The sequence below is a fragment of the Cyrtonyx montezumae genome, unplaced genomic scaffold, assembly GCF_038088225.1.
Source record: "Cyrtonyx montezumae isolate F1298 unplaced genomic scaffold, pur_monq_1.0 scaffold_9, whole genome shotgun sequence".
NCBI lineage: Eukaryota > Metazoa > Chordata > Aves > Galliformes > Odontophoridae > Cyrtonyx > Cyrtonyx montezumae.
Window position 1 is genome coordinate 13,748,367 of NW_027072100.1, and position 21,080 is coordinate 13,769,446.

General features: G+C 39.9%; 1 protein-coding gene across 5 annotated transcripts in view; it reads left to right on the forward strand.

The window, feature by feature from the left end:
* RIPOR3 (RIPOR family member 3) overlaps positions 1 to 21,080 on the forward strand; it is a 49,056-nt gene that overhangs the window by 22,769 nt on the left and 5,207 nt on the right. For all 5 annotated transcript variants that reach the window (XM_065754040.1, XM_065754042.1, XM_065754041.1 and 2 more), the window contains exons 3-16: positions 1,506 to 1,652; positions 4,470 to 4,548; positions 4,954 to 4,977; positions 5,107 to 5,160; positions 5,850 to 5,999; positions 6,598 to 6,661; positions 7,006 to 7,049; positions 7,679 to 7,804; positions 9,234 to 9,379; positions 15,751 to 15,880; positions 16,978 to 17,556; positions 18,728 to 18,867; positions 19,708 to 19,840; positions 20,580 to 20,688. In XM_065754040.1, the coding sequence (XP_065610112.1) occupies positions 1,506 to 1,652; positions 4,470 to 4,548; positions 4,954 to 4,977; positions 5,107 to 5,160; positions 5,850 to 5,999; positions 6,598 to 6,661; positions 7,006 to 7,049; positions 7,679 to 7,804; positions 9,234 to 9,379; positions 15,751 to 15,880; positions 16,978 to 17,556; positions 18,728 to 18,867; positions 19,708 to 19,840; positions 20,580 to 20,688 (1,925 nt within the window). The remainder of the gene's footprint in view (positions 1 to 1,505; positions 1,653 to 4,469; positions 4,549 to 4,953; positions 4,978 to 5,106; positions 5,161 to 5,849; positions 6,000 to 6,597; positions 6,662 to 7,005; positions 7,050 to 7,678; positions 7,805 to 9,233; positions 9,380 to 15,750; positions 15,881 to 16,977; positions 17,557 to 18,727; positions 18,868 to 19,707; positions 19,841 to 20,579; positions 20,689 to 21,080) is intronic.

The window sequence follows — 21,080 nt, forward strand, 5'->3', positions numbered from 1 at the left end:
GCATAGTTAACCTGAGCTCCAAACAATTTGGTTGATGAATGCTTTACGTTAAGCCATCATTAAAAAAAAAAGGCACCCAAGGTAATCATTGGGTGAAGGAATGAAATATCTAGTGACGTTTGGCAGCAGATTAGATGTTAAAAGAAAAGAAGCAGAAACTTAGCACCAGGATAGTTAGTTACTAGAATTTTTCTAGAATATGACTGGGGAGAGCTCTCAGGTTTACTGTGCCTATAATTTAATCAACCACCTCAATAATCTTGTTAGGCATTGAGTCACAGGGGATAATTATTAAGTCTATTTGAGTTCGCCATTTCCCCAGGTGAGCTGAATTTAGGATGGAGATAATAGTGAAGGTGGAAAGCTCCTCTAAGTGCAATCAGTTGGCTTGGCTTTCTGAGATAGAAACCTTCTTTGAGATAATGTTATTTTAGAGGCTTGGCTTACAGGGAGCAACAAAGCTAGATAAAAATAATTGAGACTTAAAAGAGTATATAGATAGAGTCAAGCTGGGCAGCACCCTGACAGTCTGAAAGAACAACTGTGAAGAGTTTGTTTTGTGCTTCAAATATGGCTGATCTATAACTGTTGGCTAGTGTTAGAATTTCTAAGGTTAGTCATTGTGGTTCTGTGTATGGGACTTCTGTTGGAGATAGCATTTAATTTTGTTTTTGCAGTTGCTTTTAAAAGTAAGTGAGTGTTAGATACTGGGAAACAAATGCTTTGTTAATGATATCTTGAATGCAACCTGAGCTTTCCCAAAACCTGCTGAGACTCTATCTAAATGACCATTTAAGTGGTTGATGGAAGCTGCCAAAGAAATAGGTACATCTAAAGGCTTTTTTTATGTTAGCCTTGTTAGTCTGAAAGATAATAGCTTATCCAGTCTCTTAGTAATGTTTTAAGGCTAATATGTGTGTTTGTATACATACTCTGTGTACTTGTGCCCAAGTAAGTGTTTAGGAACATAAATTGGTTTGTATCTCTCTAGAGTTTGCTGGCAGTTGGAGATGAGAAGGTTCTTGAAATCTTCTGGTTTGTAGTTGTTAGCAAAAGATTGTTGCCTTATTTTATTGGATTGCAGATGAGAGTTGGAATGGGAGTGATCCCATCCTGAGCGTGACTTACACGACTGTCTTGCACAGTTGGCTCAATAACCAGCGTGAATGTGTGCACTGAATCAGAGACTTAGCTAGTGCCAAGCAAGTCTGTTAAGACAAATGTCTGCTTAGTAGCTAGTGCTTAAACAGAGAGCCACTTCTTAGTTTTGATGGAGTCACAGAAGAACTCACATCTTTTCTGCATTAGACATTTGGGGCTGTGCCTTGACTTTCACAGACAGTATTAGAAAATTTTTTTCTGTATCAAGAGCTTTATTCTTTTCAGTAAAGCTATATTGGATGTGGGATGTAACTTGTAGCCTGGAAGCACTGTGGGTGAAGTATCTCTTTTACTCCAGGTGATGTATTTTTCATCTTTTCCTAATTTCCGCTCTCTTCCTACAGAAAGTCTCTCAGCAGAAGCTCAGTGAGATCAAGGATGTCATTGAAACCCCCCAAGGCTTATTCCTCACTGCAGAAAGGGGCAGTCATCTGGGATCCAAAGCCACTGCAGGTGAAGAAAATTTTTGAAGCTTTGAAGAAAGGACTTAAGTAAGGACTCTTTTAAATACTGTAACTTACCATACCCCGTCATGATGCTTAACTTTGTGTATCACATTGTTCTCTGTCTCCATCTGTCATACTGAAATTTACTTAACAGCTGGTACTGGCACTGTTTTAGGACTTTGGAAAACAAGTTTCATTCGTGCTCAGCAGGTCTGCTCACAAACAAATTGTTCTGGGTCCTCTGATGTTTTTGCTTGTTCGTAGTTTGTTATGCTTCTTTAAAAAGAATCAGTGACAAGTAAAACTTTGGGATGTTGGTTATTCTTTGTGGAGCAGTGAAGATCTCTCAAGAAAGGGAGGCTTTCAGAGGATACAGAGTGGGAAGCAGGAAGTCTGAGGATAAACGAGATAACTGAAAAGGGATAGGACAGCCAGATCTTGAGGGTGATTTGAAGAAAGCTTCTAGAGGAGGAGCCATTCACGGACTGTTTCTATTCTCTCTATGCTAATTACATAATGCATAATATATTATAGAGTTGTTGTAAGGGAAAGGTCAAAGCAGATCCACCTGAAAAACTTAATTGTCTTGAGGTGATGAAACAAATCTGTAGTATGACCCTGTCTTCCAATGACAGTACTAGCAAGATTAAGCTCCTCGCTTCAATTTTGTTGCTTTAAAGCTAGTACAGTTGCAGAGTTTTGGTAATAACTGGCTGCACAGACAATGCTGCATTAGTATGAACTTGACTAAAAGGGATGAAAGGTCAAATTTGTCTGTTTTTTCTACCTGGCAGATGTGGATGTATGGAACAGATGTAACAGAAATCAGAGAGGGCTGGCAGTGTGCATTTGAGCTGTTCTGGCTTTGAGGATGCTGTCAGTTACATCACTGAAATGCTGATATTACTCGGTGCTTAAATGGCAAATAAAATATGGGTGAACTTGCATTCTTGGTATTACAGATTGAAAATTAAGAAGTGGTGATAAAATGCCATTTGTCTCCATCTTTGACTCTACCAGTAACTAAAACTGAACAGACTTTGAGTCCTCAAACCTTACTACCTAAAAATATACATCTTAAATCATTAGAATTGATGTCAGTAAACCTGGTCTAAGGTTTACTGTAATACTGTAGGAGCTTCATCTACTCTCTGAGTCTGTGATTAGAAGACAGAGTGGCAACTATTGGATTTGCAAAACTTGTTATGTTTTTCATGCTGGCATCCTGTGAAGTTTGATCCTGTGTTTTTCTGTTTTCTTCAGAATTTTTCTGTGTTAATTCTGATCATAGTTTTCTTAAGAAAAGAACATGAAAAGCACTCTAATAACTTATTATGCACTCAGAAGTGTCACTTTTTTCCCAGTAACAAACTATAAAGTCCTGTTCCTAAAATAAATGAAAGAATCAGTCTGTGTCTTATTTGAATTTGATTTAAAATAAATAATGAAATTAAATGTTTTTGCAAGGTTTAGAATTTATCAGAGCTTTGGGAGGAGAAACTATATAAAGTGGATCAGAGTTTGTTGCCAGTACTGCAGGGAGTGCCATGTGATCAGCCTCCTGCCAAAACTGAGTAGCTAACTAATTGACTGAAGTAACCTACAGAAAACAACTGTATCGAATGGCAGTATGAAGTCCAAATTTTAAGTAGATACAGACTAAGAGTTCTTGGTGCTGGAGTAACTTGAATTTTTAGTACAGAATGTTTTTTGTGACGCTTTTTTTATAGTTGTTGTGAATTACTCTTATGTTAACCATCTGGGTCCTATTCCATCAAGCTGGCAACTTTAACATGCTTAAACCTAAAAGTGACAGAGCTCTCCTAAAAGGAAAGCAAACTTTCCTACCAGCAGCCCTGGCTGCTCCTGCAGCGAGATGTTAATGGACAAGTGTGAAGAGTGGACAGCTGAATGCTCAGCCTTTGAGTATCTTGAGGGATCTGATCTGGTAACAGTGAGAAATACGAATGCATCAAAGCAAACTTGAAGTGTAGTTTTCTAATGTGAAATTGTTTTAACTGCTCAGAGACCATGTCTTATGTAGCTATACCAAACAGCTTTAATTCCCTTTTAAATATGAGAGAAAAATCTTACCTGTGTTAAAAGCAAAATTGGAAGGAGATATTCTCAGCAGAGATAGCTAAAGACCTTATAAGAATTCTTAAGAGCCAACCTTTGCATGCAAGCAGCTGTACAGAAGCCAGCTGGCATCGAGTTCTTCACACTTTGCAAGAAGTTCCTGCTCTGGAAAAGGTGACAGTTGCCTTAAGGAGTTATCTAGCATTCTAAAAGGTGGCATTTGGTTCTGCATACTGAAACAGTGGATGATATCTGCCCTACCTTACGTGCAGAGTGTTGCTGTTTCATTCTGTAGTGCAAGCAGTTAGTGTTGCAGGTGTTTGGTTGGTTGTTATTTATTTTTAAGATGGAATTAGTTGATGAGAACTTATTCCTCTACAACTGTAAGAAAAAACTTACTGAACAAATGAATTGATTTTTTTTTTTTCTTTGCCTCGTATAAAGTATTCTGGGATTCTTTGAATGCTAGGTAACAGCACTGAACATCTGCTGACACTCACTGTGGGCTTGGGTTCCTCTTTTACGGGTGCTCCTGTATATCTGTCACCTGATCCTCTAGGATTAACTTGGTACTGAGAATGAATAAATAGCAGTGGAAACTGCCCTTCCTCATCTGTTGACCAGTGTCCATATGTAAGGCCATTCACACCTCTAGAGAAGAAAATAAGAGAAATTTCTAGAGAAGGAATTTGCTTTTCAACCTTCTGCTGAAAAAAATTTTTAGAAGATATCATAATGAATGCACCAGAAGAATGTAACGCTTCTGGTTTTCTTCTTCCACAGTGAGTACCTGGAAGCACATCAGGCTGAATTGGATTGTCTCTCTGATCGACACAAAGATACTAAAAGAAACTCCAGATTGGTATGTTGCTCTTAATACCTAAATGAATTTTAAAAAACTGGCACAAAAATAGATGATATCTCTCACATCTGGAACTTTCAGGAGTTTTCTACTTAAAGCACTGAGGTCAGATCCAGCAAGTCATCACAATGTAGAATTTATGGAGCAAATTATGCTTAGATATGAATTTGAGATTTCCCTCTTTCAACAGGCAGCTTTGTTGTTTAGATCATTCTCCTTTTCTTACTGAGTTTGTATCTCCTTGATTCTGAAGTAGAAAGACCAGTCTCCTTGTAGTAAACAATACATATTAATTTAGTGCATCTGAGCTAAATGTGGTGAGTTCCATCATAAATAAGTATAAAAATGTTGTTAATATATACAGCTGTGTGATCTCCTGTTCAACTTGTGCTGCTTGTCTTTCAGGCCTTCTACTATGACCTTGATAAGGTAAGACTTGTGAGTATGGCAAATATGGAAAAAGTAATGATGCTTACTGTGTTACTTAGACTTGTTTAGGAAATACTGAAAAAACTAATCGATTTCATTTTCTCTCTGTCTGCCTGCCTACTTCAAAAGCAAATCCGCTCTGTGGAGAGATATATTAGAAAACTGGAGTTCCACATAAGCAAAGTAAGGGAATTTTATCTTGTATGTGTGAGGCTTTTATTGCTATGTAAGCAAGCTCTCTGAATGGAAAATAATTTGATTATAGATATATTATATCTGTATATATATGTATCTGAAGATAAATGATACTGGATACTTTCTGAAAGCTATCCCCTTCTTCCATAACAGAGTGGTTATTATTTGTTTTCTTGAATGGTTCTGTTCAGGCTGAATGTTTGCCTTAGCCTAACCTGAGTTTACCTGTGAAACCAATTTGCATACTCTTTCTGAAAACACTGGCAGTACTTAAGTTTACTTTCAGGATGTTTACATGTTATCCTCCTCCACCTCTGATTTTTGTATGACAGCTGTCTGCTTCTAAAAGAATTAAATCTCTCCTTAGACTTATCTAAAGGTGTGGGTGTATTAATGTATTTTAAGAGAATCAGGTTCCTGTTTTGTGGGTAGCAAAGTGTTACTCTACTTCATGTCTTCTATACTAATAATTACAGAGTGAATTATTTCTCAGTATCCCCTCCTCTCTGTGTTCAGGTACACCTACAAACCATTACTGTCTACCAATCTATAAAATAAGTTGCACTGTGTTGCAGTACTAAGATGATGAGTTTTGGTTGCGAGTCTTTTTCTTTTTCCCCTCCCCTCCCTTAAAGACTGACAATGTTTCTTGTTAAAATTATCCACAAATCTTAAAGGTAGAAGAACTCTATGAAGCTTACTGTATCCAGTGCAGACTACGAGATGGGGCCACTAATATGAAACATGCCTTTTCCTTGTCTCCTTCCACCAAAGCCTCAAGGGAGAGCCTAGTGGAGCTTTATAAGAACTTTCAGGAGTGTACAGAGGTAGGGAATACTGCATATCTGTAGTGGGGACCTGACTGTTGCTTAGCAAAAAAGACACCAGGAGTAGCTGATGGCTTTTCTAGTAATGGCGGTTTAAGAACGTAATGTGTGACTGAAATACAGTACATAATGCAAAGTGGAACTTATGAGATAAAAACCTTTTAGGCAAAGCTCTTGTTTCCTCTCTGTTTTTGTGCACTCCTCATGTCCATGTTCTCATGAAGACAAATGGAAAAACTCATTGCATTTCTGCTGTAGTGCTGGTGTCCATTATAACTTCCTTTGGAAGTAATGTGGCGAGTAATGGATTGGAAATGTGTAAGTTATGCTGTTTTTATTAAACAAGTAGTGGAAAGTAAGTGAAGATTAATTGATTTAAATGTTCCACCCTTTTGTGGAGAGGCATCAAAATTTTCCATCTTAACAGTGGTATGAATGGTCTCTCCGTTGGCCTCCACTAGTGCAAATGTTAGTCTGTCAAATAAAGTAAATATAAACCAAAGTCAAAGATTGCATAAGAATATGACATGCATGGAAAGGGAGCTACTCTACTCACTCTGCTTTTCAGTCCTAGTTGACTGTTCAGTCTTTCTTTTAGGACATGTGCTTCATAGAAGGGGCATTAGAGGTCCATTTAGGAGAGTTTCACTTGAAGATGAAAGGTATGTCCTTGTCACATTTCCTTCAAGACTTATCAATTGAATTAATAGACTCTAAATTAATCAGATTTCTATGTAGGAAACCCAAAATTAATGTGAGTTGCTTCCACTGGTTTTCTAAATCTGACCCTGACCAGAATTTTTGGCAAAACTGTGCTTGCTTCAGTACTGTAAAACAGATCTAGAATGTTACTTGAATATAAGTACGGAAGCTGACAAGGAGTTTTGACCCAGTGGGATAGTTTCTGCATGAGGCTGAGCACAAAGAGATATTAACTGGGTCACTGAGCTTTTGCTGGGACACTGTAGAACTCTTCAAATATTACGAGTTTTTCTTCTCTTTTCAGGCTTGGTGGGATTTGCACGTCTCTGCCCAGGTGACCAGTATGAGGTGCAGTATATAGCAATTCATGTTGTCCTTTGTTTTATTGCTGTGAATTTGCTGCTGAGGAACTGGTACAATGTGTTGAAGGCAAGTGGGAAACAAGCTACGATCAAACTGCACTGTCCTGATGAGGGCAGGGCCCTGGCGTGTTCACTGATTACTCTGGCCTGAGATTGAAGTGGGAAAGATGTGAGTTAAGTGTTACAAGAGGATTTGAAAGATGGCAGTGATTGTCTACTAAAACCAGCTGTGTAGGTCTGTATCTTCAGAACTGCCTTAGAATTAAGTAACAGTTGCTGCCTGTTTCTTGGAAGACTGTCCGTGGTGTAATTTCAGTGCAGCTTAGTAGTTTCTCTGCTACTTCCAGCGATTCTAAGTCAATTCTGATGTGCCATGTATTTCAGTACCTCTGCACTGCATGTACGGCTGTTTTGAAGGTCTTCTAAAATGGATGAGGTGTAATCGAGTGAAGATGTCAAAAATCACCACCTGAACCTTTGCCTCTAGTCTTCTACTTTTAGCCAAGTTCCTAAATACATAGTGATCAAATGAACAGCTTTGCCTCTGCAATATTGGAGAAGAGTTGAGGCTTATGGTCCGCTGGCCTAACATCCTCTTCACTTTGTGATTTCCAGGTTTTTGTGCGACTAGGACGTCAAAAATGGAGGTTGAAAGGCAAGATTGAGAGTGATGACAGCCAAACATGGGATGAAGAAGAGAAGATCTTTATACCCAATCTCCATGAGCAGTTTGAAATCAAGGTGTGGTGTATAATGGTTGGGTTGGAACCAGTGTGTTAACAGGTCTTCTGCCATGCTGCTTTACTTGTTAGCCTACCATGCATTTGTCAAAACACTGAAGTAATTTTCTTTTCTTGAACGTGTAAAAATGGCACTTAATCAACTTTTTGTGTATTGAACAGAGTTGTCTTGGTTTTTCTTTTGGTGCTCCTGGCACTGGTACCCATATTAGTGCTTCTACTTTCCCATCTTCTGGAGTCAAGTGTGTGTGTGTAAAATGAATATGAAATCCTGGATTAATATCTTAGGGTATTGCAGGTTAAGGTTCAGATGTAGAAACTCAAATGTGTATGTATATAGTGCTTATATCACCCACGTGATAAGTACCTTGGGATCTGTTCTTTGCTGAAAATGAGAAATAGGTGTAAGGAAAATATGTTACCCACGTGTGCACTTATGAATGTGTAATTCCAGTGTCCCCTTACATGGGTGTGTTGCACGTTCTTTTGTCATATTTCACTGCAGAGACTTTCCATGCCAGAAAGCCAGTGACATTCATGTGCTGGTACAAACTGTACTTAAAGAGTTACCAAAAGTCTAAAGAAAAATATCATGTACATCAAAAGAGGTCCTTTAAGATATCCTTAATAACAAGGAACTGGTGGCAGTGCTCCATGACAATACAGGCTTTGTTTTGTGAGTAGTTATAGTCTTCATATACCCTTATACAGCTGCCACTGGCATTGATTTTGGCACATACCTAGCAGGTGGAGTTAATCCTCAGACAGCGTTTCCAATGTAATCTGGCATCTTCCATGGGCTGGACTCCGCAGCATGACTTCTGTCAACCTAAAAGGAGCTGAGATTGAAGTTTGTGCTGGATCCTTCTACTAGGAAACTGTGCCAGTGTGTGGTTTCCAGTCCTGGTAGTTATTTTATGAGCTATTACAGTATTTCCCTCCTAACTGGCAGCAGGAACTCGGTTACCTCAGACTCCTTGGAGTCTGGCCAAGACAGCATTTAGAGGTGTCCTTATGATGTGTCTCTTGGTGCCGCTGTGTGATGTTGATTGCGTGAGAAGGCCATTGAGAGGCTTGTTTTCTCATAATAGTTGTGAAAACTTGTATTGCTTTCTGTGAATCTCTTTGTTTTAGAAGAGCTAACACAAAGCTTTTTGTTGACTTGTGAAAGTCGGACTAATATTTTTCACACTGTTCCCATCTTTCTGTTCTTAGAAGTACTGTACAGCTCTGTGTTTTCCTCCACTCACGAACCTCTTATTTTGTTAACGATCTATGGCATGTTCTTTGTGGGACTATTGGCTCACAGTTTAGGATCAGAGTTCAGGGCTTTAAATCCGTTGTGGGCCTCTGAGCAGATCTGAGCCAGGGGTGTTTCCCTTAGGATCATCTGTTGGGATGAAAATGGATGTATTTGTCTGTCCCTGCAGGTCACAGAACTGCGGGGACTGGCCACAGTTCCGGTTGGTGTTGTGACATGTGACAGCATAAACTTCTTTACAACCAAGCCTCAAGCAATTGTTGTGGATATAACTGAACTGGGCACTATCAAGCTACAGCTGGAAGTCCTCTGGAAGTAAGTACAGCTTAAATTAAAAAAGAAGTAAAAAATATGGAAGAAATAAAAGGCTCTTAAGTATGTCATTGAGCAGCGTTCAACATCACAGTTCTCTTTCTATTTGCAGAGCAGGTGCGGGATAGATAGAAGCCTTGTGCTTCCTCACAGCAACCACAGCTACTAGGCCTGACTTCTGACTCTGTGGGACCAGTTCTTGGGGAGGTGGAGGGAAAGGGAAGAACATATTTCTGTGGCCCTTCAGTTCTTTGAATTAATGTTACCATACCATGGCTAGCTACAAGAGCCAATTAGGAAGCTTCTACTTAGTTCTACTACTTCTCTGAGCGAGTATTCAACTCTAGCTGTGAGCAGTCTATTTACATCTATAAAACATGACCAATAATCTTAAAGACGTTGAAAAGAAACTGAAAGTAGAAGCTTCTTGGAAATTGAAAATTGAATTGAAACAATATTCACTTGAAATTCAGGACAGTCACTATTACCAGGCCAAGAATCATTACAAAATGGAAGCTTCCTATTGACACCTTCCTGTTTGCACCGTGACCACAGTTATTGATGCAAGGCTTGTTTCTGCACTGCAGGGAACCTTGGTTACAGAGGCACATTTAAAACAGTTGGCTATTTTCATTGGGCCTGTTACTTGTTGAACTGTTTTATACTTCACGTTTGCACTTTTTTGTAGTGGATTACTGACATTATTAAAAGCAAACTTTTGCTTTTGTGGATGCTGCACTGAAACTTATTCCACACTCTAATCACACCACTATAGATCTTCAAGGTAGTACTGTTATTTTTGCTGTGTGTCAACTTGTTTGAGTGTACCCTGACAGTCTTGCCTGGCTATGTGTTCTGCTGTTGTTCAGTTTGGCTGTGACTGAATGTATGTATGATGAACCTATTGTAATCTTTTCCCAACAGCAGTATCTAGTGTATTCTAATTTGTAACTGTTGTCTTCATATTGTGTGCTAACTCCTTGCATTTAATAAGACTTCTTTAATTAAAAAGTGGCCCGCTTTCCTGAGAATCTCTGATGGGGTGAGAAAAATGTGAATTGGTTAATTACTGATTCTTTTTTTTTCTTCTGGGTTTGTAAATGTAAATACCCTGACACAAAGTTGTCTGTGTGAGGGCTTATTTATTTATTTATTTATTTATTTATTCTGTTTTCCTTAAGCGGAAAATAGTTATGTGACTATAAGTTTATGGCAGATTAGATTGTTACTGGGAAAAGAATGCCAATTTCTTGGGAAACTGGCTATACTTAATGTTTGGGACTGTCAGTACATACTCATAGACTTGCTGCAATGAATCAGAACTTTTTAACCTGTTTCTGTTGGTACTGTTCAGGGAATAAGTCTAGTCTTTTTAGTGAAGTGCTCAGTTAAATTTTCATGTTGATATTCTGGGAGAGGAGAAATAAGAGCTTTATTGAACGTACTGCTTTCTGAATGTTTGGGTATGCTGTGATTCTTGAAAACCCATTCTGTTCATCTGTAAGTGCAGTTGGGCCAAAACATAAGGTTTGGCAACAATATCTGAAATTTATTTTCAAATGCACACACTGCTCTTAGTCAATGAGAACGGAACTCACACAGCAGAGTTCTTACACCTCTTGTTTGTTATACTTTTTTTCTCCTGAGATCTAACATTGGGTATCAGTGTATGTGTTGGTGAAGTGCTGCAGCAGAATTTTTGAAGGCTCTGTTATTTATTTGAGAAGCTAATTATTTGTTATTTATCTGAGTCACTAATTAGTTGGGTAAGAAAGCCTTACTCCAGAAGTTTGCTGTGATCTTGCATCATATGCCCTGTGAACCTTCCTCTGATTCACTGCAAGGTGTGTATGTATGCTCGTTTGAATCTGGAAGCAGACATATTCCTGGCAGAGTTACTGAAAAGTATGTGGAGTGAAGAAGTTGCAAGCTGCGTAAAATTTTTAAGTGTTAAAATATATATCTTAATGAAAGGCTTTTTAAATGAAGGACAATTGGTTGGTTTTCTTTGACATTTGCATGTGTTAGAACTGGTGAAGAAGGTAGAGAAGAGGGCGTGGAGGCTTTATGAGCTCTTACACGTCCCTAGTGGAGGGATGCCTTTCTGTTGCCTTGTTTTTTCTCTCCTCACCCAGTCACCTGACACACACCCCCCAAATACTCCTCCTTTAGTCTGATATGAAAATCATCAAAAGACCTCAAGCCTTGGGGGCAGAACTGACTACAAGCAGAACACTGTTTGCAGAGGTACTTTTCTTACACAGGAATTCCTTCTTCTCTGTGACTTCAAGTCTTCAGTCTTAAGGATGTGTCTTCATGGAGTAAAGATGGTGTTCTTTACTGGGGTAAAACCAGATTTTATACCTAGCTCTGTGAGTGCTGTACTGAATGATGGCACATCTCGGGTAGTGTAGTGATCTCTTCCAAGCAATACCAATCTGTTAACCCATATAAATGCCACTCTAACAGATTCAATTAAAATTTGCTTTTGCTGAATTTACTTGACTTTCCTCACTGTCAATAATTTGTATAAATATGTATGTAAGTTATTCTTCCTAAATGACTGTTTGAGGAAAACACCTTCCTATTCTGGGATACAGCATGGTTGATCATATAATAGCTGAAGTCTCCAAAGTAAATAGTATTTGACTGAATTTTCTAGATATTTGTTACTTAAATTATTTAGTTATTCAATTGTTGCAGTACCTCACAGCTTACAGTGTAATTTCTGACTAGAAAAGATGAGCACTGCTGTAGCATTTGGGTAGCAGTTACCCAGCTTTTTAGAGTTGGCAGCATCTGAGGTGGGAGCAGAGCTAGTTGTGATGGACTTTCTTTAGGCATTAATCCACACCTGGAAATTTCTTAGTCTATGAGAATATTCCAACTGTATGTCTCTGCTGTGTTTAAGTCTTGTGAAATGCCTTGGTACTCTACCAAGTGGATTTTTCAGAGAAGTTCTGCACAGAGCTGGCATGCTCTTCCACTTTGACAGCCTGTTTGATGAAGGTCCCTACAGAAAAAAAGTTTGACAATGATAATTGAGGGTGTTTCTAAGAGAGCACTCAAAATAATGTCTGTTTCTTTTGTTTAAGAATAATTAAACAAATATATATGTTATGCCCAAACATTGCTGAAAAGCAAGGTTTCAATATGGTTCTGCTCTGCAAAAAAATTTAGACGTGAAGAGTGACCTACATGTCAATGTATATTTTCTTTAACTAGGCTGCTAGCCCTCTGGCTTCTAATGAAAGTTCCTTCAACTCTTTTGTAGATCATGCCACGAGGAGCATGAATAGGCTTGGGCCTCTTACAGAATTGCTTTGCTGGCTAGTTTGGCAACATATGTTGTTTTATTCTGCCAACCAAAACAGCAATCTGAATTCTCACTCATGAATGACAAAAAGAAAGCCTGTATTCTCTTTTCAAAATCTCAGCTGGTGCCATGTGCTGGAATGTCAGGGCTCCAGCCAGAATCGCGCCGGCCATTTCAGCCTGCTCTGGATGTGTGCTGGCCTGCTTCACAAGGGTTCCTGGAGCAGGAGGCAAACAAAACCTTAAAGGAGAATAAAAAATGTAAAAACCCACCACCAACAACGTAAATGCACATCTCTACTACCGGTCTTCCTCATATGGATAAAAGCTTATGTTAATAAATACTCACCTGGGTATCTTTAGGCAGCAGTCCAATGTTTTGCTGTGCTTTCCAAGGCAAATGATGTTTCAAAGCGTGTCCTAAAACAGGCTGTACTGACCTTGAGATGTATGCTTGTTATGCTTCAATGAACTGCAGAAACCAAACTCTGATCGCTCTGTTAAAGTTGCATTTTCACATACTTTCAATAGGAAGGGAAAGAAAATGAATGCCATGTTCTGTTAAAAAGTAACCTTAATCCATTCAACCAAAACTGTTGCTTGGATCAACGTGGGCCTGTGTCCACAGGTTTAATAGTGGAGTTCAGGTTCATCTATCCACCAGGTGCCCTTCTGAGCCTGTGGATATTTAAAATGGATATTTAATGCACAGAACGAGTGGGCAGAGACTTTATTGTCCTGGCGGTGAAAGAATGGAATTCAAAACCTCTGGAGCTGAGGACAGAGTTGAGTTCAACTGTTGAATGTTCTGTTTGATTACTTACATTTGTCTAAGGATGTAATTCAAGGACAGTCTGCCTTATGCAACTAACAGAAAAATGCACTAGGGTGGTAAAGTAGTGCAAATACCAAGTGTTTCACCCTTCCCCAGGTTGGGGGTTTTGGTAACGTAAATCTCACTAGTATCCAGGCATGGGTAGGGCTGAGGCACCTCTGAGTGTATCAAGGCACAAAGTTTCTGATGTCATGGGAGCTTCTGTCTAGAAATACGAGCTCTGCTGAATGAACTGTGAAGTCAGCCTGGGCATGAATGTTTTGGATCTGTATGCTGAAGTCCAGCAACGGTACTAAGTCACAAACTACATCACTGTTGCCCTTAATGATGGTGTTACACACTATGTATTTAGTGCCAATATTGTAGTTAGTCATAACCAAAGACCATCATGCATTTGGCAGTATTGAAATTGAATGGACACAGCAAAGGTGATTGGAGATACAGAGTCACTTTCATCTCGAGGAGGAGCTGAACAGCTTTTTCAGGCTTGAAAAGGTGTTGGTGGATAATACTGTTCAGGTATATAGGTAGGCTGTGGGGCGCATGAAGAGGAAATGATTGGCCTCTGTTTCAAACAGCATGGCCACAGAGGGAGATCACAGGGTTTGCTCTTCATTTCAAGTTAAATAATGAAACTTCTGCATGCTTCTGACCTATGCAGAGGGTTTACGTCGGCAGTTTTGTGTTGGCACGAAACTGGGGGCAGTGGTGGACACACCAGAAGGCTGTGCTGCCATCCAGTGAGACCTCGACAGGCTGGAGAGTTGTACCCTGCTCTGGCAGGGGAATTGGATGAGATGATCTTCTGAGGTCCCTTCCAATCCCTGACATTGTGTGATTCTGTGTAATTTCAGGAAACGTTCAGACAAGCTAAGGAGAAGTGTCTGCTAATGACTATTAATGGCAGTAGTGTGCTTGCAACGTCTAGTATATGACATGTCTGAGCTATGAATTGCTGAAATTGGAGTGTGTGTCTGGGGGAGTGCCTGTTCTAGGCACTGCCTTTCCTAGGCTTTTCTGTACCAACTTCTGAAAAGGTCAAGATGTTGGGTGAGATGGATTTTTAGATCTGTCTCAATATGATGCGTTGTTTGCTACGAGAATGTGGAACAAGATGACAGATTGTACTAAAGAGCTTAAAAGCAAGAGATAGTAGATGCTTTAGAGAAGACTTCATTCTTTCCAGTGTTTGTTCACCCTTCTTTTCACTCTGCTTGCTCTCCTGCATTAGCAGTGAGCTTTTCTGAAGGGCATCTGTGTTTTGCTTTGTGTTTAGGATTCTAGTAACTGTCAAAAGGGCAAGATTTGCATTACTGCATTGCTGTATTAAAAGCTAAAAATGAAAAATCTGAGGAAAGGATCTCTGTAGAAATGCCGTGGATGGAAGTAATTTGTTTCCATCAGTAAACATAGCAGGCTTTGACTAATGGGCTCTTTCTGTCAGAAACCAGATTTATTTTCTGCATATTGAGGCAATACAGATGGTGGTTAATGTGAACCCACGGAACTGGCCTGTTTGATGAACCCCAGCTGGGTGATGCTGGTCAGTTTAGCCAGTTAACCTGCATTGGGCTAGCTCATGGAGCAGTATCTCCGTGCTGAGGAAGACAGTGGTGTGTTGCACTGGAGGATGCTGTCCATGTGTGACGTGACAAGTTGGAAAGGAGTGGATCTATGTGCTTTAGCTATTGTTAAAGTGCAGAAGTTCCTTTTCCTGTAATCAGTCAGACCTCAATAGCGTTTGGATGGTTTCAGACTTAAAGTGGTTCTGTGTTGTACAGCTAAGTGCAGCTATTTCATAGTACTGTTTTGTATTTCCTTCCTATCTGATACGGTGTGTGTCTCACCAGCTGTCCAGTGTCTATCAGAGAGCAGTCTGTGCTGTTCTTGTCAGCACTGGTGTCTGTGCAGGAAACTGCAGCAGGACAGAGAACTCATCAGACTTTGCAGTCTGTTGGACTTGTCTTCCAAAGACTGTGGCACAGGTCTCTGTCCTAAAGGGTGTTCAGATTTTCATATAGGATGCACAGTTTTTTTGCCTATTTCTTTTTCAGTTGGTGTGATCAAAGATACTGATCAGAAGGCAGTCAGTCTTTCTTTCCTTTTATTCCCTCTATTGTTTACTAAACATCACACTTCCAATCCTAACAGCTGTTCCTGTTGCTCAGCATAGCTGTACTTTTTGGTCTTACTGACAGGTTGGTCTTTGTGTGTTCTGCTACAGCCCCTTTGACACAGAGAACCTGTTTTTGTCACCTGGAACCACTGCCAAGTTTTCTGTGGGTAGCAGGAAGAGCTCTTTGTACAACTGGACCCCACCAAGTACTCCCAGCTTCAGAGAGAAATACTACCCGGTGAGTATGCTGAGGAAAGCAAAATGCAGTGCACAGGCCTAGGATCTACAATCTGTAGATTTGATTAGGCTATTAAAGATTGCACTCAGAAGTGTGAAAACATGTGACAATTCCAGAGCCAGAGGGGGTTATTTTTATTTTCACTCCTATTACTTGGAGCTTCATTTTAGATTTTGTAGAAGAAATGAAATCCCTGTGAAATATTTCTGTTGGCAGTCAGTATGGTAGGGATGTGGGCACCTGTTCTAATACTCTGTAGTGGGAATTGCACTAGGAACCAGTCTCAGTAGCCTTAGTGCAGAATATTGTCTTAGAATTGCTGTGTCAAACAGGTCACCTTGTTCCTCAGCTCTAATGTTCATCAAATGTAGCCCAAGGGAAGAGAAAAAAGCCTTTCTATGCTTTCAGGAGGGCTTTAATGTAATGGTTGTACTATTACATTCCTGTCAATTCTACCACAGGTGTTATATGCTGATAACACCATATACACGCTGTCTTAATATCAGGGCTAAGCCATATTCAGCATTGCCTCGCTCAGGCAGCAGAGCATGCTGTCAACATTAGGAAGGTTTACATGTAGGGTATGCTGGACTCTTAAAAATGAATGTTTGCACTAACTGCTACGTTCACATCTTGTGATCAAGAAAGATGCTTTACAAGGTACTTTCCAATCCAGTTTCATATCTGTCCTGGTAACTCTCCATCTGATAGCATGTAGTCATTTCTTGAGTTACTACAGGCTTCCCATCAAGGTAGTTGATGTCCTGTACCTGTCAATGTTCAAGGCACACTTGGATAATGTCCTTACCGGTACATTTCAAATTTTGGTTAGCCCTGAGGTGGTCAGGCAGTTGGACTTGGTCTGTGTGGTCCTGTTCCAGCAGAACTCTTCCATTCCTCTTCATCTAATTCCTTCAGTAGGCTGTCACTGCTTTGTTATAATGATTTCTTGTGTGCAGTCCATGCAGTGTGGTTCCCCTGTGCAGATGGGCTCTGTGGTTTTTTTTATCAGTTTGAGTTTTTAAGAGCAGGAAACCATGATTCTTCATCCTGTGCTTTTCATTTGCATATGTGCTCACATATGAATTCGTTTGCAGTGTGTTCTGCAACAAAGACTGAATCAAGGGGATGTAAGTGATGAAGCTCAGCCTCCTAGCATATTGAGTTACTTGGCTGCCTGTGATTTTGGTGCACACGAGGGGAGTAAACCTCACAATCCTGCAGAGACAAGTGAAGGAGACTCATTCAGCTCTGAAGATCAGAGAGGGACAGGATCCAGAATTACAGTTCCAGCTCCAGACCATAGGACATTGCCACTGGTGATTATTCAAGAGACTTGTGCAGAAGAGCAACATCCTCTTCCAAATCATGCAACTCTAGATATTCTGAAGAAGACTCCGTGTGTGGACACGTTTCCAAGTAACCCATCTAGTTTTCTGAGTCATGGCAAAGGCAGTAGAAGTTTAAACCAGACCAGAAATCGCCATCTGACAGAACAAGAAAGCATTAGCCAGAAAAGCCTGAATGCTGCAGATGATGTAAAACCAGATGGATTGGCAAAGTCAATTGACAAGACTCTCCAGGAAGTGTTAAATCTGCTGAAATTCCATGATGTTGGGCAAGCCCAGCTGGAGAAATTGGAATACCAAGTTTTAACTCTGAGGGATAAATTAAAGGTATGGTAGTGTTTTAACACTGGTAGGTGATGTAGTTTTCACTGTTATTCCTAAGAGGTAAAAATCTTGTGACCCTGTAGTGGGTTTGACATCAGGTTGTATCAATGGCATGTTCCCAAAAAGTAACTCTGGCCACCAGAGGTCGGGCACTAGTCACACAAAGCAGCCTCCAGATCTGACTGACAGTGGCACTGTCACATCTCTCAGGGACAGCCTTCACATGCTATTTAGGAGTCAATAATCTGGCAGAAGAAGTTAAGAAACTGCAAGCAGTCAAAGTGAAAGGTCGTCTGGGTTAAACATAAACAGGATCTGAACTGTATGTCAGAGCCCCTGCATTTTGTTTTGTTTCTGATTTGTTTGCCACACAGCATTTCTCATGATCTCCTAGCTTTTGCAGGCTGTTCAGTCTGTCAGACAAGTGAATCTTTTAACCATATGTTGCTGGAAACTTTTATTTACTGGAAAGATCCTGGAGAAGAGCTTTCTGCAAGCATTAGATGATACTGTAAATTTCTTGGCATCATAGTCTGTGGACTTGGGAGACAAGATGCTGAAAGACTTCATCTCAGATCTGAGATAATAAATGACGTTAACACCACCACGCTGACTTCCTACTTCAATACAACCACTTTAAATATAGGAATTAAAAAGAGAACAAAACAAATATTCCCAGAGCAGACTTTTCAGTGGAATGTTAGTGACCCAATGAAGTCTACCACTGATGATTAAGTTCTTGGATACTATTGTGGTTTAACTTGGCTGGTAGCTAAGCACCAGGCAGTCGTTTGAAAAACAACTCTGTCCCAGCTGAAATTCAGGCAGATACTGTGGTGTCATGTAGTAGAACCCTCTGTTTTCTACTTTTAGATCTGAAATGGGAAATGTTACACTAATGGCAAGAGATACAGAGAAAGTCAGCTCTTGTACCAAATTTAACAGATGTGGAAATACAAAGAACACAAACTAAAATATCGAAGCATGCTGTGAAATTAATCAGCAGTGTTTATTTCAGGATCAGTGGTGTACCTACAGCTAACTTTCCTGATATGTTAAGAATAAAGTAAAAAACCACCAAACAAAAAAGGCAGATTGGTTTATTAACAAAGAAATAATGTCAAATTGTTTAGTATCTGCAAATAACAATATTTTTCCCTCCATTTTTCAAAAGCTAAAGACACTTCATCACAGACATTCATCTATGGAAAGTTTAATGGTGGAGACAGTACTGGAAAGTTTCAACTTTTTAAACGCTGACTGCAGTGCTGATGAAATTTCGTTGTTTGGAAGCATAAGAACAGCCAGTATCAGGTAGGTGTCTGCAGCTCTTTGTTATGGGTGGCAAGGTAAAGGAGAAAGCAGAGCTCATCCCAGAACGCTTACAGTTAGGCTGTGTTTGGCTAAGTGCAGGCTGTACAGAGGTGCTAACAGTGTGAACATCCAATGTAGAAACAATTTTATTTTTATTTTTTAACATTCTGAGATTCATAATTCAGAATGCCAGACTGAAATTGCAGGAAGCTTGAACTGAATGTGTGAAAAACACTGGAGAATGACACCTGTGGGATGTGATGGAATGCCTAACGTGCAAGAGTGCCACAGACAGGGCTGTCTGGATAACCCTGAGCAGTTCTGCACTAGTGAGGGAGAGAGCTCCGTGTGTCTGTCCACAGAGCTCTTCTACCTGTTCTTTTGAATGTTCTTTTTGCATTCTCCAAGTTGTGTGCACTGGGACTTGTGTTCCAGGGCTGTGACCTGGTCCTGGGAGACTTAGTACACTCCCAGTGTCATCAAGCTGGAATAAAGCAAAGGGCTTTTGACCCAAATGACTCATTGCCTCAAGTCATGCTTTCCTGGAAGTATTTTCTGTTACTGACTTTCCAAAATATAACTTTGAAATTTGTTTTCAACGGATCTGATATTACTGCCATGTTATTTATTTCTAGTTTCAGAAATAGCCCTTGTGTTTTCTAGTAAGTGTTAGAAATGCAATAAAAATGCTGCTATCTCTTAAATGCCACCTGGTTTGCATTTCTGCAGCTTGTTTGAACTTGCAAAAGTGAGGGTTGCACTCTTGTGAGAGTGCATGTCTTCATACTTATGTGACAATATGAGGTGATGTTTTAATTCCTTCTTTCCGCTTCTCAACAGCACATACAATGACAACACGTTTCAGCCCCTGAGCTGTGATACGAAAACAGAAACAAGAGATGTAACTACTGGTGATGACAACTTAGATGTACTTCTAATAACTCATCTGAAGCTGTGCAAAGCTCTTTTGCAGGTGAGAAATAACTGATGGCATTCTGAGGTAGTTGTTGATTTTTGAGTGCAGATAAAAATGAACACGTAGCTGGTTCTTCTTCAAAAGCAGAAAGATTCAGAATAGCATTTGAGTTCCAGTAGTGCAGCGTATATGTGCATATGCACAGAAGTATCATGCACGTGTCATCCAAAACTGGTGTCTTTTTAAAGCCTCTTGGTTTCCTGGAACTTCTGGTACCCAAAGCAGGCTGCAGGAGACTGGTTTGGGTTGAATTTTGTGTTGATAACAAGTGATCCGTTTTTTTTTCTTTGTGAACAGTAAAACCACTATCTCTAGAAAGAATCTGGTGACACACAGGGGAAAAAGAGTATTTCTCTTTCCTGAGACCTTGTTCCACAGCAGTTACAGTGCTCAAAGCACAATTTTGTCCTCAAAGAACCACCTCTGCTTTGGATGGCCTGCAGAGGACAGCGTAACTGTTAGTACTGATCTGTGTCACAGTTGTCAGTGGATGAGGCACACAAGAATTTCGAATGCTGGACAGCCTTTTCCAGTAGGACATCACTTCATCCTGTTCTGCTCAGCAGCTTTGTGCTCAGAAGCGAGGCCGTGCTGTGATGGGGGAAGAGGCCTTCGGAGAGGATCTGGTGTCTTCTCACAGACTTTGGATGTGTGCTTCTATGAAACACATACTCGTTCTTTTTGAGTTTGATGCTGCCTTTGTTTCACATACTCAGATTAGCATATTGCATTTCAGAAACTGAGGTCACCACACGTAGCCCGGATTGTCCAAGAGAATGTCCTGGAAGAAGTGTCAGAGCAGTTGCGAGTCCTGGGGGATGTCTTGGATATGTCTGTTCAAGAAAGTGAGTAAATGCGTGTTGCCAAGGTGTACTGCAGATGTGAGAGGTACAGGGAGAACATCAGAGTTTCACTCTGAATTCTTCACAAATATTCACATAATTAAAAAAGCTGTTACAGATAATTTCTAAATTATTTTGGAGAAAACAAAAGTCATGATTCGTTCTCCTTTTGCAAGGTAAAAAAAAAATTGAAGTCTGGCTCAAGGAAATAGCTGAACAGTGTGGTGTGTTTTAGAAACAGGGATGTTACAGACAGTGGAATTTGAAGTCAAAGAACAGCAAAATGCCATTAATAAGTCTTCAAAATGTATTATTTTACTTAGCTTATTGAATTGTTACGCTTTTGTACACATTACGAAGAGGAGTTCAGTGTACATCCTGCCCTGCTCTTTCCA